We start from the raw sequence: 17543 nt of genomic DNA on the forward strand, positions 1-17543 counted from the left end.
AAGAATGAAAGAAAATTATTAAACGAAAGGTAACTGTCAGACCAGCAGACAGAAAGAAACGAATGATCAGACAACAACGATGAAAGGGCGAAGGGCAGGTAATATCAACTGAGAGAGAGGGCCCTTGATGAATATAACGATGCGTTAAGGCTGATGTTGGCTAAGATAATGTGGATCAAGCGGATACTTGAGCTTTGAGACACTGGCGTGAGACGATATGTTGACGGATGGTTGTGAAGCCGATGATGTCGCGGAAGTTGGTTGGCAGATCCACGCTCTCGACTTTCTAGCATGCACACAACATCGTATAATAGTGTTGGTTTGGTTGTCTCTGGGAACGGTGGTGGCGATAGTTTCAAGGCCGGATCTGTCTCATCAAGTAACGGCTTCGTCTTGTCCCGGGTATTAGCTGCAAGATGGTATGAGTAGTCGAGACGATGATACTCAGGAGTGTTCTGAGACGTTGCAACGATTTCAAGATGGACCAGGGAGTGGGAAGGGGAGGGGAGGCTGTAAGTGGCATGGAGGGAAGCCTGAGACTTTTAAGAAAAGGCCAAGAAAATCGACGACGACAGCGAAAATGCGCCTCTCTCTTAGCATCGGAATTATAGGCCAATGCAACGCACTCATGTACAGATGAGCCAGGGTCAACATGGGCCGTCGAGCCATGAGCCACGCCGTTTCTTGGGACCATCTTTCGAGGTATTCGCCTCACGGGCAAGCAAGCGCTCTGGTTGAATACTTGCGGTGCGCTGTAGAGGCGGAGAAAAGAGCTAGGATGTTTAAGTTATGCGATGCAGCGGCTCGTCACAGTCGGACATCCCATTAACTTGGAGCTAAAAGCGGGTGCTACCAGCCCCGAAACTTAATGATTGGCCGTTTGGATAGTAGGTGTGGCCAAATATTGATAACCTCACCGGTCGTAGTGGTGCGGAGGCTGGTAATTGGTGTTGACCTCGGCGGTTAGATGCCAGAGCAAAAGCCAATGGGCGTGCTTAGCAGCCATGTGCGATCAAGAAGCATGGGCGGGTAGGGAGAGATGGTGCAGGGGTCGAGGGTTGGTGCAGCAAGCTAAAGCATGCCCAGGATAAACGAGGGAATAACTCGATCTGAGAGACGACGAGCTTATTGCTGTGTTATTTCCTCCTTTGATGAGATTCATTTCGATGAACAGACTTTTCAGCCTGTCTTTGTTTGCAAAATGGGATGAACCCCCGATGCTTGGTTGAGACCGATTGTAACTCATGAGACAGCACATGGCACATGAAGCATCTGCTGGGACAACTGATGCTTGCAATGTTTTGACTTGCTGCTTGAGGATGAAGACCCCTGACCCCGGTTTTCCCTCCCGCCCACCATTTCTTTCTGATCCCTGCTCATGTAACCGCTGCTTGCAGAATGGATTCTTTTTTTATACCATTGATGCTTGCACCAGTGATGATATACATCACAGTAACATGCCCTGTCCAACAAACTCCCAGCGATGAGGATCTGGGGCAGATCTGGTGTTGGTTGACTTCAGATTGCACGTTGGTCCGTAGTCCAACGATCTATCAATATATGAGACACTCCGCCCCCAGATGAAAGCGCTTCTCGAAACAACCTTTCTTCGTTTGTTAGTTGAAATCCCGAATGTTTGGATCAAGCACTTGTTATTCACCACAACTCCAACACAACTCCAACACAACTCCATCACATCATATGGATAGCGCCATATTTACTTCCTGACCGTAACGTCGAACTAGTGACACTTATCACTCAACTCATGCCACTTCAGATAATAGCGCCTTGGTTTTTTACTCAGTCACCGTACCAGTCAATACGACAGTTTGTGTGATTTGCCCCCAATCTTGCAAGCGAATGTATCGGCTCATCCGATAGTGCGTGATTACTCAAGCCTGAGGCCTGCCATCAGCGTACGAGCCCAATTCACAATGTCGCTGAACTCACCCGGCGGTTGCAAAGTCACTCTGGTTGGCTGAGCGGCCCACTAACCAAGTAAAGCGCCCCATGTGCATCACTCCGCGTTGCCATGTGGATAGATGCTGATCCATTGATTCCTAAGAGCGGTTGGCGAATCGAAGACTTTGTGCTTGTGACTGTTCCTTTCCACCGACTCTTTCTGTCGAGCAATTATGAGTGGTCAACCGTGTAATCCATCAAAACTGTAGTCGCTGTGGCTTGTCCCTGGCGCTTTTGTCTCAGATGACTTCACAGCACCACTAGTTAGTTCCAGGGTTCATGGCCCGAGTCCTTGGGTGGGTGATCAACTTGAACGATTGTTGGGAAGATTCTATTCCGCATTAGACAATAATCATGCTATACCCCTTGATGCATCCCAATCGCCCGGTACGCATGCTCATCGTTACTGCCCGGTGCCTTGGGATAGGTATCAACCAACAACCAACAGTCACCCTGCATATTTGTTCCATATTGCAAATCGTATGCATTTCATGGCTGGGTTTACTTAGCCTTGGGCCTTGGGAAAGTCGTTGGTGAGAAATGATATAAGCCGTCCACCATCTTCACTACCCAAGTATTCACGGATGATAGCTTGGCCACTTGGAAGAGAAGAACGGCTGGTAAGGTCGCCAAACCCAGACGTGATTTCTGTCAAGATATTGACTTGATCCCTTGATAGCGCTTTCCCATTGACACACCAACGCACTAGATCTCGACTGGTGATGCTTGTATTGGCATCATGTGGTGACCTTTCTCTGCTGTAATCTTGCTGGAGCGATTCTAGACAGCCTGGCAATGTCTCGATTGTATTAATAGGGATTATCGGCATAGCATAGTCCCAGCATAGCCATCTCGAGAGCGAGCAGTCAGTATGAATATCAACAATAACATGTGGGTGTATCACATACTCAGCTTGGACGTTGGAAAACCCGAGCATCGAATCCTCGCCATCCAAAAGCAATATCACAGCGACATGCTCCCCCCCTTCCATTAGGAACAGCCTTTCGACACGCGCCTTTCCTTCTTGAGACTGCAGCTCGTGCAGGGACGAGAGGATTACCTTGAAATCAACAGTAGTGGTGTTAGATGCAGTGATGGGAAATGTGATATCACATGCTTCTAGAGTAGTTTCTAAAGGATTTGTGTGAGTAGTGTGCGTAACTTGTGGATTGATCACATCGCTTACAGACCTCTCCAAATAGGTGAGGTCGCCTTGAGGGAGTGAATCACCGCAGCCCATTCTTTTCGATTTCGCAAGGATGATGAAAACATTACTGGTCGAACCTTTGACGCGAAGTGAAGAGTTGATGACTTCGCATGGGAGATAGGCAGAATGGGCAACGAGTGTTGTTGTTGCAGATGTTGAATGGGATGGACGACTGAAGTTGCTGCATTGCAGAACACACCTAAGTTACCGGCAAGAGGTTTAGAATTATAGCCTAATATACGATATAGGTGAAGTTGCTACTATCTATAACCTAGAGACAGGGTAACTACTAAGAGATAATAGAAGCTGGCTTCTAAGCCTGGAGTAGTGAAAACAGGCGAAAATATATACAATTTAGGTATGAATAGTGGGCGATTGGAACAAGCACCGAAATGCTAGAAAATAAACAAGTAAACCAAGTCCACAAGATTGCGATAAGATAGGTAGCTACCAAGGTAGGTACTGAGAGGTAGCTCAGGCTTTCCAGTATAGGCTGTTCCGTTTTTTAACTGGCCTAGCGTCAGGAAGTCGCTGTATAAGAAAGTAAAGATATCCATCCTGGGAACCAATAAAAGGTTCAAGAGCTTTCTAGTAACTCAGCACTAGTTCCATCAACGCCAGTGCGGAATATCGCAGCTCCGGAAGTGACGGCAGTCCAGCGAGCTTAAAGAACTACCTACTAAGGTAGGCACTTAATATTATAATGCACCCTCATTGATATCCAATCCTACTGATTTTTTATATTGGCCCTATAACGATCTCTCTTGTTTAGCGTTAGATGTTTCACATGCTTTTGAAGCGCCAATTGATCAATTAATGATCAACGGCCCTCTATCGTCAAAGCCCCACCACCACCAAATATTCAACATCTAAACCAACTTGGCACAAGCAGCTACTCATCGTGGAGCCAAGACTTCCCAAACTACCATCAGCCATGGTTCCCCTCCCCCTCTTCAAGCTTGCATCACTGCTTGTGAGACATGTCTCCAAGTATGGCGCGGTACGAACCTTGGTTTTCCTCATGGAGATGACATGCTGACAACGCAACAGAACCACATAAAGGCTCAAGCTCATGATCACCCTCGATTCCGAGCGTTCGCCGCCCGTTATGGACAATACATGCATCAATTGAACATGCGGGTGTCGGTTGCATTATTACGAGACCCGGAAGCGGAGCGAAGAGCAAAGGAAAAGGCCGCGGCACCGACAGTCAAAACCGAAGACCAGCAGAAGCGCGACGACCAACTTAAGCAGAAGCCAGAAGTCATCAAGAGTGGCTTAACCTTTCAAAATATATGGCGGCGAAAATTCAGATCGCTACCAGAAAATAAGGCAGTGGACTTGTTCGCCGACGTTATTGGCGATGCCTTCATTCTCTCGGTGGCCATCGCTCTTATTGTCTACGAAACTTGGAGGACATCGAAGAAGCCCGATATCAACAAAATGCGAATAGAAGAGCTGGACCAAAAGTTAGAAGATCTCAGGAAGAGGGAAGAGGAACTAGAGGAGGCGGAAAAGAAGCAGAAGGAACGATATGAAAGCTTGGAGGAGGCTCTGCGTGGACTGAAGGATCCCAAGACGAAGCAGCCCTTATTCCCAACGTTGCAAGCCTCATGAAGCATTGAACCCAAAAAGGAACCGAAACCTCTGGATGGAGTACAACCATGCTCTATCCCCAGAGGTGTTTCTAATCAATAAAGCTTCCTGGAGACGAGAAAGTCAGGATCTGCTTGGAAATTTCTTGATAAGGAAATGCAGCAGCCTTGGAATTCGAATACCCGAGAGACCTACCATCAAAATTGAAGCAACGGACAGACAATACCTGGCCACCCTGGGTATTCACGGCCTTTGGACATCTTTACTTGTTATATACCACCTCTTCTCCAATAAATTAGACAGCTATGACTTACGATAGGTACTTACAATAGACATCCACAACGATACGAAAATCGATTGAATCAAGTCAATATTAACCACCGAGGTACCAGGGGACTACAGGAACCTTAAGATCTAAACTTAACATACCAATAAACAGACTGAAAGCGGGTCAAAAACGGTATAGATTGGTCAAGTTGTATCTCTTGAAGATAGTCAAGTTTTCTACAACTCCAAGGTTAATTGACCGCCCCATCTCCATAACCACCGAGGCCAAACAAATACCAGGTAACTATAGGTTAGTACCTGTCGTCCTCAAAAATGATATTGCTCTGATTGGATAGGATGTGGTTTGTATACTGTGGTGTTATTTCATTGGCTGATCACGCTCCACTGGGCATACTTGGTTGTCAACAGCAACAGTCTTCTGAGAAAGTACACAAACCATCTCAATCGGCTGTGGCTTTATGACCTTGACTTTTCTTCGTCCAGCTTCACGCTTCGGTTGCTTTTTTCAGATACTAATCCGTAGGCTCACAAAAGGCGTCGTCTCAGCTTTATCATTGCTTAATGCCCTGAGTTCAGTTTTGCGAGCAGGCGAATACCGTTTCTTATCTTGCATGTTGTCGTCGCGAGCCTTGTGAGTTTCATCCCCCTGTTCTGGCTTATTGTCACGTCTCCATCACTCAGGCTCAGACACACAACTGCCAAATCTCAACTCGCTTTGCGCGTGTCGCTAATTGTCTTCTGCAGTTTGACGCTCGCGATTCCTCAACGCGGTTGCTGACATCACAACTTGCTCGACACACCGCCCACGATCCATCGACAACCCTTTCAGCATCCGACAACTAGCATCAGAGCGTTTTTATAGTAATGGCCCATAGGCTAGTGCCCAGAGGCGGCGTAGATTTAGACGCTTTGTCTCCAAGGGACGCCAACGTCCAACGCGTACCAAAAATGACGGACATCAAGACGAAAACCGCTGCGCAGCTCAAGGCTGTGAAGGAGAAGGAGCACCCTCCTCCCCCCCCGACAGAAGTCCCAGAACCACCAAGCGCTGATCGACCTGATGGCGCAACCTACCAGGTTGGCAAGATACTTGGAAAGGGTGGGTTTGCTGTTTGCTACAGTGGCCAGCTGCTCCCCACAAAGCAGCGATTTGCCCTCAAGATTGTGAAAAGCCACATGCCTCCCAAGATGGAGCAGAAGGTACGTGAAATGAGAGGAAAATAAAGAGCAGGCGGCTCAATCTAACGCGTCCAGTTCCAAACCGAGCTCCAAATCCATTCAAAGATGAAGCACAAGAATGTCGTCCAGTTCCTACGAGCCTTCTCATATGAAAAGTGTACCTACCTGATTCTCGAATTATGCCCCAATGGTTCCCTGATGGATATGGTGAAGCGAAGAAAAGGACTCACTGAGCCCGAGGTTCGCTTCTACTCGGTCCAAATTGCTGGTGCGATCAAGTACATGCATAATAAAGGCATCATTCATCGTGATCTCAAGATGGGCAATATCTTTCTCGATTCCCAGATGAACGCAAAAATTGGCGATTTTGGACTTGCCGCTCTTCTGGTGACCGGCAGAGATATGCATACCATCCGTCGAACAACTCTATGTGGAACACCAAACTACATCGCTCCTGAAATCCTCGAGAAGGGAAAGAAGGGCCATGACCACATGGTTGATATCTGGAGTTTGGGCATCATCATGTAAGACTAAAGGATTTCCGATCATTTACAAAGCTAACACTGCAAGGTTTGCCATGTTCACATCCAAACCTCCCTTTCAATCTTCGACCACCGATGAGATTTACCGCAGAGCTCGAGAGAGGGATTACGATTGGCCGTCTGCAGAGACATCTCGAAGATACATTAGCCAGGAAGCTAAGGAGCTAGTTGCCAATATGCTTCAGGACGCTGAAAGCCGACCGGAACCGGAAGAGATCATCCAACACCCTTTCTTCACCTGTGGCTATATGCCCACCGAAGTAGAGATGACTCCTCGACTGAGGGAAGTTCCACCGGAGCGTGAAGAGTTCTACGCCTCGCGCATGAGCAGCTCGCTTCAAGCACAGTCTTACAGAAATTTCAAGGACATGTGCCGGGACTGTGGCATTGGTCCTTTCGCCCCTGTTCAGGTTGTTCACACGCAGACCTGGAAAGAAATGGCTGCCGAAGAGAAGGCTGGATTGACCCCTCTGATTCCACTCGAGGAAGGCATTGTGTACAGGCCCTTTGAAGAATGGCTTAAGGAACAACAGCAGATCAAGGCCAGGTATACAGCATCGGTAGCGGCCCAGGCAAGCATCGCGACCGAGGATCCTCTATCTACCAGCCAAAGAGCGCCAGTAGGCCTGCTACGCCAACCCCCTCAGAGTTTCGCTGCACAACAAAGAATGCAACACAGGCCAGCCGGACCTGCGCCTCCTGCGAAGCCTCGCCCTGCTCCGGAACCTGCGCTTTCGACATCGCAGAGCGTACGAACAAGGACACGAAGAGAACTACCCCGGGAAGGTCCCCCAAGGGCAACCGTCGAATCTGTTGGCAAAAGTCTACGGACTTCAACTCGATCCGCACCCCCAGTCAGAGCGGCCTCTCAACAGCCCCCAGAACGACAACTATCCGAGAGACCCACGCTTGACCGTCAGGCATCCGCTCCAGCTACTACCGCTCCCATTGCGCCAGCTGCAGCACCCAAGAAAGAGACCATTGGGATGCGTCCAGCAACATTATTTGGCGCCTCTGAACGACAATCTAGAATTTCGGGCACCAAACCTGATATGATATTGGATCGTTTACGAGCCCTTGATAAGGAATTGGAACGAGCTCTTAACTCGAGGTCGACTGCCATTGTCAAGTCAACATCTATCACACCACCTCATCCTCATGTTGTCGTCAAGTGGGTTGATTACACCAACAAGTTTGGTCTGGGCTATATCTTGAATGACGGTAGCGTCGGATGTATTCTTAGAGATATTCCTACTACGGAAAACGGCAAGGCAGCCTTGCTCCCCCCCGCCGGAGTTTTCATCCGTGGCGCAGAGAGGCACATTATTCGACGTGAGGATGAGACGTACGACGACAGAAGTCAACCTCTACCCATGACCGAGCCCATCAAGTTCTTTGAGAACAATGGTGAAACCGGACTCTCAGAAGTAGTTGTTTCTCCTGAGCAATTCCGAGTGTCGGTGAACGAGGATGGAACTGCTGGAAAAATGCAGCCGGGTAAAGACATCTTCCAACATCGAAAGCGCGAAAGAATTATCCTTTGGAAGAAGTTTGCCAACTATATGATTGCATATGGACGGGACGATGTTGCACCTGTTGAAGAGACAGACCCAGCTGGTGCCATATCTCCAGGGCAAAAGGGCACAGTAGCTGAATTGGTTACATTTTATCAGCGCTTTGGAGATGTTGGATGCTGGGTCTTCTGTGATGGACACCTCCAAGTAAGTGACACTATTTCAGAGAAATCTGCAACGTACTAACCGGCGTAGTTCAACTTCCCCGACCACACAAAGATTGTTCTCGATGCTCAAGGACAGTGGTGTCACTTCTGGCATCTCCCTCAAGATGCTGCGGAGAGACTTGCCGCAACCGGTACTATTGGTGCCGCTGCTCTCGATGACCGGGCAATGCTGTCTTATCCGTTGCAAACACTATTGAATTTCCATAAGCCTGCCGCTGCTCGTACTGCTGCTTCTCGTTCGGCCAAGGCGCCAGCGCGCACGCGTCTTGAAATTGCCCCTGAGTTACAGGGCATTCCCGCTGCAAATGACTTTCGCAGGAAGATTTCATTCATAAGAGATGTAGTAAGGGAATGGGTTGCGAATGGAGGCCTGGGCAACAGTCAGATGAGTCGAGAGTCTCGTCTCCGCTGGGGCGGGCATAGAGAAACCATCAGCAGTCACGCACCACAAAAGCATGTTTGGGTAACTGTTGGAGCTCGATGGGGTGACCAGCGAATTTCGACCTATGTCGACCCTCGCAAGCCTTGGGAGCTTGGTGAGGACGTAGATCCATCCAAGAAGTGAAAGAGTCATGAAACGGCATGAGCAGAGCGAGGCGTTTGTTAATTTCTTGTTGATGACCATCATGAACAAATGATGCATTTCATGTAGAGCTATTGTACAGAGTCGTTTTGGTTTTGGCGACCTGTAGGCGTTGCGCAACATGCATGGCGGATTGGAGTTTGGACTTGGCCGAGTTTGCTTTTGCTTTGAGCCCAACAACCTATAATGGCAACTGTTTTCGTCGGAAGTATTTTGGCATATGAAGATAGGGAGTTTAAGCATTTATCTACTGTATAACAGTTTCACCTCGTCTTTTCAGGACTTTATGGTAACCACCCTCATCATTCATCACTGCCAATTCTTTGTAGAGTCTCCTCTGCCTTTGTCCTTGGTTTACTGCTCAGTCTTTGCAGTGTCGATTAATCCTCTTTCGTAAACAGCTTTGCAAGTGAACTAGGCATGCATCATGTTGTCATTCCGGAAATAGGGGGAGACACTGGTACAAAGTTCTAGATAGACTAGGATATTCTGCCGTAATGCTCTAGCTGCAGCCATCACAATGATACTGTAGTTATATCTGAAGACTGGGTTGTTCTCATTCGATTAGATTATCTCAACTCAACATAGCCATATCACATCACATGGAGCACAACTTCTTTACTTTAAAACAATCAGATTATCCTATTCACACATGGCCGCTGTCATAACGCCTTCTCCAGCTGACTCTATACAAAAACAGATTCTGTCACCGACGCTTAGGGCATCAAAACATAAACACGTCACCTGAAGAATGTCACCCCGTATTACAAATATGTGCGTGCATACCATCATCAAAAATACCCTTCGTTTTCAAAATGCCCGAATCCGTAGCCAAAAGAGCACATAATTAAGCATCAGAGTAATACTCCTCATTATACTGGTGGCCTGGAGGGCTTGTCCAGGTTTGTCCACCACCGCCGATCACGTTTTCACGCGAGCCCCAGTAGCCACTTCTTGACCGCTTGTCGCGCTCAAACTCGGCCCATCGCTTCATTGTGATTTTGCTGCTGTCAAATTCACCCTCGTATTCAAGACCAGCCTTCTTAGTCTTCTCGCCAGCTGTCTTTCGGGTTTCACCCCAGGAAAAGTCATCGAACTTCCAGAATGCATAAGTCGGTAGGACAAAGTTCCAGATTGGCAATGCAAGCAGGTAGATAAGCATCCACACGATGTAAGACCACGAGTGGGCTGTGATGATAACGAGTAGGCCAGGCAGACCAAGGATCAGGCCCAGAAGTACAAGAGGAATGATTTGGGGCGGTGAGTTAATGATCGAGGTAATAACTAAGACCTGTTAGAAACTGGGACAATGAACGAAGGCTTAAATACTTACCAACATAGAAAGTGAACGCAATGGCAGCGGGCAGGACCAGAGTACCGACCAGTTCGACAAAAATGATGAACTGCATAGAGAAGCAAAATGTACCGCAAAGATCACGGACCAGAACCAGTTCCATGAGGTTGTGAATAGTCGAGTTGATCCATCGGCGTCTTTGAGAAAGGAGAACCATGAACTCATCGGGGACAGTTGTTTTGCACACGGCCTGTGGAATGAATACCTGCTTTCGCTTGGGGAATGTTCGGAGCATCAGAGTTGTCAGGAAGCGATCCTCACCCAGGAGATACAAATTCTTCTCGTGCAAGGTCTCAACCACGTTCTCGGAGTAATGCTCGACAATGTCGGGGTTGGCCAGGATGGGAACCCAGTAGTTGTGGCCACCCTTGGGGGCCTTGATGCGATACATACAGAAACAACCGGGCAAGCAAGTAACACCACCAAAGACAGATTCGAAAGACTTGGCAAGATGATGAGAGACAAAGTACTCAAACACTTGAATGGCTGTGACCCAACTGTCTCGTTTGTTGGCAATCTTGGTTTCACCGCAAAGACCCATGATCTCAGGATCCTTGACCATAGCAGAAATCATGTGAGTCAAACTGTCCGGGAATACCTTTGTGTCGGCATCAACCATGAGGATAATTTCGTAATAGTCTGGCGAGATGCCAGTCACCTTCCATAAACCGTTGAACATTTCGTACTCGAGTTCTGTCATTCGTTCATCAAACATGACCTTTTGAAGGAAAGACATGAGAATGATCTGACTGTCTCTCTTTCCACGGTTACCAGGCTTCGACTTGGAGGCTTCGTCAGGAGTTCCACACTTGACAACGACCATCATAGGCACGCGTTGTTGACGATCGGCCGGGATGCGAGAGTTCTTGCCATAGTCATAGAAACCACAATAGATCTTGGCCATGTTGTGTCGCTTGGAACCACTGGCAACAGCCACGTATGAGAACGGCTCAACCATGTCGGGAGGAATGGAGTGGTCCTTCAGCATACCCAAGCAGACATCCGGCGTTGACATGGTCTCGCCTTGGCCCTTGATGATACCATCGCAAATAACAACGATGACCTTGTGACTGTTGGGATAATCGGTAGTTGCAATTGAGTCCAGAGTAGTTCGGATACCTTCTTCTCCTTCAGAGTACGCAGTAACCAGGCACATCGTATGAGCCAATGGGAAACCAAAAGGCATCCAGTCAGAGGGAGGCTGAGGAACCACGGCATCATGGATGAAGCCAGCAGGGCCGGGACCATCGGTAGGTGTGCTTGAGTAGGGGTCGGTGCGAAGGAAGCTGGCACGGCTATCATTGCCCTGCTTGAACATGGAGTTTGGCGTGAGTAGTTGATTTGAGGTACTTTGGCTAGCCATGGTGGTTGGCATGCGTCGCCCTCCTTGCGACCTGATATCGGGGCCACCAACAGATGAGAATCGAGAGGTGGTAGGGAGAAACGATGCGCGTTTGCTACTTCGGTCGGACGAGCCGTAAACCGTGCTTCCGACATCGCCAGGCAATCTAATAGGGGCGCGGTAAATATCCTCTGACCAATCTTCAATCTGCTTGTTGCGCTTTCTGCGGTCGGAGCTCTGAGACGTCTTGGTTGGCGCATACTTGCGGCAAATGAACCATTGGAAGATGATGGCCAAGAAAAACCTAACACCAACAACTGAGAGAATAAGAGCTAGTGCGCAGTAAAGAACAATCTTGGAAGCAATGCATCCGATTGTCTCGGTATCGACAGATCCAACCTTGATAATCTCCTCGAAACACTGCGCATACTTCTTGTCTGAGGAAGACTGGAACATGCGAGTGACATCACGGCCCCGAATGGCTTTGTTGACCGCCGAGTTCTTGTCTCGGAGCTCTTTAAAACGCTCGGGAATGTCAACCTGAGTCGAGTTGAACCATTTGAGAAGATCGAGATCCAGGACGTTGCCAGAGTAAACGACAAGGTTGCGAGACTTGTTCTTGATGTCGTCCCAGGTGAAGTACACATCTGCAGCACCCTTCAAGTCGAGATAGAATGCGTTTCGAGAGTCGAGGGTCGTGTGGCAACCATAACCAGAATAATAGGGTGTGGTCGTGTTAACCTTGCTTGAGCCGTCCTGATTAAAGGTTTTGCAAGGGAAGTACCAAGCCAGATCGCCGTCGTCATTTGTAGGGACATCCGAGCCTTTAGCAAGTGTAATCAGGCCCTTGCATCGGCCGTTAACGTTCTGGAACAAAAAGCTACCGTCCTTGCCCGCGTTCTTCTCTGGAAGATCGTAAAGAACATTGGGGCCCAACCCGTCACTCCGAAGGGGCATACCCTGTGCTGGAGGATGATGCGATTCGGACAAGTCGTAGGCAACACCATGGAAGATCATGTTACCGCCGTCAACCTTGTTGACGCGCAATCGCTCCTGAGGAGCACCACAAACGGTGGCAGTGAATCCGAAAGTGAGAAACCCGACAATGGCCATAATGATGAGGATGATACTGATGAGACCCATCTTTTCACGCCAAGCTCGCTGTTGTGCCCTTGTTGGCATACCACAGCACTTCATGATGAAGCCAGGGGCCCAAAAGGTGACGATTGCACAGTAGACATTCCAGAAAGTAGGCGGCCGAAGCTGCTCCTCGATTCGCTTGGGCGGTTTCGAATGGCGCCTCGATTTTCTCTTTATCTTACCTGACTTTGTGCGATCTGGTGTAGGAAGAGTGGATGCAACAGCAGCACTCTTCTCGTGGTCGCCACTAACAGTTCGCCTTTGTCGTGGAGAACCATCTGAGCCGCCCTCGTTGTAGTTCGAGTTGGTCCGCTCTGTTGACGCTTCAAAGTCCTCATAGATGGGGTCGTTTCCTGTTGAAGACGGAAGGACATTCATATGAGCAGCGTGCTTGTGGTAGTGGTAGTTCCGGTGGTCTCTATCAATTCTGTTTCTCTCAGGACGAATCAAACTTCTTTTCCGAGAAATGGGCTGTTCTGGACCGGCGTGGCGCGACTGGCCATCGGGGGATGTGGGCGACAGAGGCATGCTCTCTGTATTCGAATTAATACCGATGGACTCAGCGAAGGAGGAACCGGATTTCCCACGTTGGTGTGAAGCCTGATTGTCGACTGCATGATAGCCACCAGTCTCGATGTCGACTGGTCTCGAGCGTCGCGATGGTGAGTTGCGGTAAACACTGCGCTGATTGTAGGCCTGGCTTGCGCCCGGCCGTTCAGGAAGCGACATTGCACTGACAGAATGATGTTAGAATAAATTAAACCGCGAGGTCGAACGTGGGAGGCGCTATGAGGCCAAGCGCCTTGAAGTCGAGGGAGGAAGTGAGCAATTATCGGTGAGGTTGTTGTCCATCAACAACAGAAAAGGGGAAACGCGACAGCAAGAAGTTTAACGTCAAGACAAGACAACATCAAAGTTTGGTGTGTGTTCGAAGCAGACCAGAAAATGGAGCGCCGAGTTGTGACGAAACAAGCTCGATGAGAAGATCTGCTACTCACAAGAGTGTTGTGGTTGTTACAACAACCTCTCTCGAGGATTAGGTTTGAGTTGGGAGTATCCCTGTAAAACTGGGAAGGTCTCTTAGGAAACGAGCAAGGTGAAGAAGCACAGGACACGCAGTGCCCGGCCGTATGTCGTAAGAGTCGAGTTGCCCAAGCTCAGTGTGGAGAGAGAATCATGGATTCGAATGGGATTACAGCTGGAAACACTTTTCATCCAGTTAAATCGAAAGAAACAAAGACGGCGCTGTCTGAAATAGATGAAAGTTGAGCGATGTCTGGACGCTGGCGTGGAGCAGAACAGAGCGAGCGAGCGAGCGAGTGATGGGGCGACCAGGGTTTTTCGGTCTCGGTAGAAAAGAGCACTGTTGCAATAACTGCAGGGGACGACACTGAGCGATAAATGTCGTGATCAATGACGAGAGCGAAAGTGGGAGCGAAAGCGAATGCAAAATACAGTGAGAAGCGACCGAGTCAACGTCCCTCGAGCGAAGACAACGACAACGAACGAACGGCTTAGTTGAGTTGAGTTGGAAAGAGAGAAGGTGAGCGAACGAGAGATGGCGATTGAACGGCCAACGGTCTGTTGCTCCTTCCCTTGCCGTTAGTCTGGCTAATCTGGGCAAGAGGCAGCATGGGAAGGGGGCGGGCGATAGCCAATTAGAGAATAGCCTTTCAACTGATGGTTGCACCAGTTGATGGCGCTAAGTTAAAATAGTCCGGGCATGTGGCCCCTTGGGCTTGGAGATTTGCAGGGGCTTTCTTTCTGTGGGTTAATGGCCTGGCGGTTGCCCCGGCAGCTCAATCACAATACTTGGACATAGAGTCCTCTGTTCCAAGGCAAGAACCCATATATGTTTTCCAAGGTTATGCGGTTATGCGCTTCAAGTCTCTTGTTTACATGAAGACGCGATAGTGTTCAGGAGTTGCTTTTGCTGAGCTATGACAACACCTTGTTATTGTTGCCAACCGCTTATTCACACCAGGCTCTATCCGTGCTTGATAATGAATAGGAGATATAGATATATATGATAAATTGGTTGAGCAGGGTCGCCCCCAAGTCCAGGGCTTGGCTAATTCAAGGCCAACCCTCGACTAACCACGCCGGCAATTCTTCGCGATAGGTGCTCAATCTAACTCCTGCATGTATTGCACACATACATACTATTGGCACTAAAAAAAAATGGCATGCATCGACGTCAGTTTGTATGTACACTCTTTTTACGGTCAGGCTACTCTGTACTCCATCCGCAGGAACAAGCCTCTAAAGATGCAAAGGCCAGGGGTCAGTCAGTGGTCAGTGAACCAGTTATTGATTGCCATCTCGCTTGTCGAGCCGATCTGACCCTTCAGTCTAATTGCTCCGCATATATTTTCCCCTTGCTGATAAGCCAAGACGAGTAGATAGCAGCGTCTTATCCTTTTCCATTCCAGCTTTCGTTCCTTATCATGTCGTGTCAAGAGTCTCATACTGCCTTTATGCATTATGCAAATAAGCAATAGAGGATTCGGTGGCTTAAACAGCCAAAATAGTCGCACAAGTTAATATACCTACATGATTGATGAACCATTGCTCGCCAACTTTGAGTGTTGCATATTCTGGATTAGCTGCCTAGAAACGTTGTATTGTAACCCATGAGATCACCCATGATCTCCCTAATCTCGGGTCGGCTTGAGCCACCGCTTATTTACTATTAACCTGTGATCATCAGGACACATATTAGCTGACTATCCGTAAAAACGATCGCGTTCAGTTTTGCGAAATACTATCATGTGTATATCTCTCAAGACACGGATGGCGTTACCACGTGTTGGCCGCAGCCTGAGTTTCGTACCGTCGGATCGGGCTGCAGCTCCAATTCGCTGGGCCGTGAACTCAAAAGTTAATTGAAGACGACAAGTCTACTGGTCAAATACTAAGAGCCGTACGTGGACATACCGCCGTGTGCTAACTCGGCCTATTTGCACTGGCCCTTGGATGCATACATAACACCAGACCATCCGTGACCATAGAGCCCAGGCCTGCTGGAGTAAGATATCAAACAAGCCAGAGCTCAAGTGGCCATCTGGAATTGAGTTGATATACAACCAGGTTAGCAAGTGGATCTGATAGTCGTGGGGTCCTAGATACGAGCGAGATCAACTGCATCATGTGGGCGTTTGCAACACTAGCTTACCATTTATACGAGGAGTATCGCACAATGCTGAGAGACAAGACAGCGATAATGCAATCAGACACACCAAGTCTGATCTTATGGGAAGTACAAATATCAAAGCCTAAGATTTTCGGAATCGTTGCAGTAGTATTGATATTGTCGTGGGGTGCCCAGGATTTGAAGAAGCCGGATCCCAGAACCGAAATTTATATGTAAGTTTGTAGGATCTAGGAACAGCCCACCACTGAATGAATTATTAGCAGGTGTTGAGAAATTCGGAACCCCATATCTTGATTATGTGATTAAAATATGGTTATGGGACATCAAGTTAGCAACTATCCTCATTACTCTCGCAATTAATACTTTCAAAGCCGGTCATCCGGCATGGAAATGTTTAGAGTGCCGAAGCAACGGCCGGCTCGGGAGGGTGGGGCCGTCGGTTGATCTGACGGCCCCGTCTGTTGAAACACTCTGAATCTTATATCTTGTACTGAATAAGCCCATAAAGTTTTCTGTGAACCTCGTCGCCCCTAAAGCCCCTGTCAGATGCGGAATAGAACATGATGTTCGGTTAATACATGGCGATTCGGGACTGGTGGTCAACTAACAGAAATACTACGGAACAGGATTACAAAAGCCCACCAAGGTACAGAAAGAAGGATTAATGTGTACAGGTGCACAGCACAACACACCCATCTCGAGATATGCAGCACAGTCGATAGTCACTATGATAAGCATACCAGAGTCAACTTTGATGCTTTTATAGGGCAGGAAATTATTGTAGGATGCCTCTTTGGCGCCAGAGCTGAACGCCAATGTACGGATAGAGAGATGGCCATAGTCGACAAGAAGTAACTCGAAATGATGGCTAATTTAACAAGGCGCTTGGCGCATAGCAAACAAGACGACAAACCTGCGCCGCTAGAAAGTGCAGAGGTTATAACAATCAACGACAGTAATTTTTGAATTTGAATTGATTCTCGTCCTTCTGCGAGAGAGTCTTTGAAGTCCTAGTTTGCGATACGTACGTACTTAGGCTACCGGAGCCCATGGACAAAGGAAAAAGCAAGGAGTGTTTACCCGTCTAATCCGACAGTGACAGCGGAGGAAACCTCCGATCTACTTTGCTTTGTGCGAGCAGGCAGGTTGTGTGACGATGCCAACGCCATGGTGGCTGCTCAGCCCTGCTAAAAAAAAAAATGATCAATACTATGGATGTATTGGCTCTTATACAGTAGCAAGGATTCGATCATGCCTTGCATGCCCAGTGTTAAAGCCATCTTTTCTTGTACGGCACCTGGAATTTGAAATCATTGGGACAGTAATTGTACAGTCACTTGGTTACCAGACAACATGGTATTGAAATATATCAGAACACCGGATTGTGTGCTGAAGTAATTTAAACCCGGACGCATGACTGAACATGTAGTTGTCTACTGGCGGTCAGGAAATAGG

At 48.3% G+C, this 17543-nt stretch overlaps 4 protein-coding genes across 4 annotated transcripts; 2 read left to right on the top strand and 2 right to left on the bottom strand.

Annotated features, from left to right (window-relative positions):
* Positions 1–2467: 2467 nt before the first annotated feature.
* FGSG_01269 (uncharacterized protein) lies at positions 2468–3202 on the bottom strand (the record flags this gene model as incomplete). The annotated part of the gene is made up of 3 exons (XM_011318747.1): positions 2468–2813; positions 2871–3022; positions 3149–3202. 3 exons carry the CDS (start codon positions 3200–3202, stop codon positions 2468–2470), a joined length of 552 nt encoding a protein of 183 aa, XP_011317049.1.
* Positions 3203–3881: 679 nt separating this feature from the next.
* FGSG_01270 (uncharacterized protein) lies at positions 3882–4786 on the top strand (the record flags this gene model as incomplete). Its single annotated transcript, XM_011318748.1, has 2 exons — positions 3882–4169; positions 4220–4786. Exons 1-2 carry the CDS (start codon positions 4104–4106, stop codon positions 4784–4786), a joined length of 633 nt encoding a protein of 210 aa, XP_011317050.1. The 5' UTR covers positions 3882–4103.
* A 1215-nt stretch (positions 4787–6001) lies between these two features.
* Positions 6002–9080, top strand: FGSG_01271 (uncharacterized protein; the record flags this gene model as incomplete). Its single annotated transcript, XM_011318749.1, has 4 exons — positions 6002–6253; positions 6308–6756; positions 6803–8495; positions 8544–9080. 4 exons carry the CDS (start codon positions 6002–6004, stop codon positions 9078–9080), a joined length of 2931 nt encoding a protein of 976 aa, XP_011317051.1.
* Positions 9081–9945: 865 nt separating this feature from the next.
* Positions 9946–13663, bottom strand: FGSG_01272 (chitin synthase 4; the record flags this gene model as incomplete). The annotated part of the gene is made up of 2 exons (XM_011318750.1): positions 9946–10286; positions 10432–13663. 2 exons carry the CDS (start codon positions 13661–13663, stop codon positions 9946–9948), a joined length of 3573 nt encoding a protein of 1190 aa, XP_011317052.1.
* Positions 13664–17543: the final 3880 nt, after the last annotated feature.

This window comes from Fusarium graminearum, chromosome 1 (genome assembly GCF_000240135.3).
Source record: "Fusarium graminearum PH-1 chromosome 1, whole genome shotgun sequence".
Lineage (NCBI taxonomy): Eukaryota > Fungi > Ascomycota > Sordariomycetes > Hypocreales > Nectriaceae > Fusarium > Fusarium graminearum.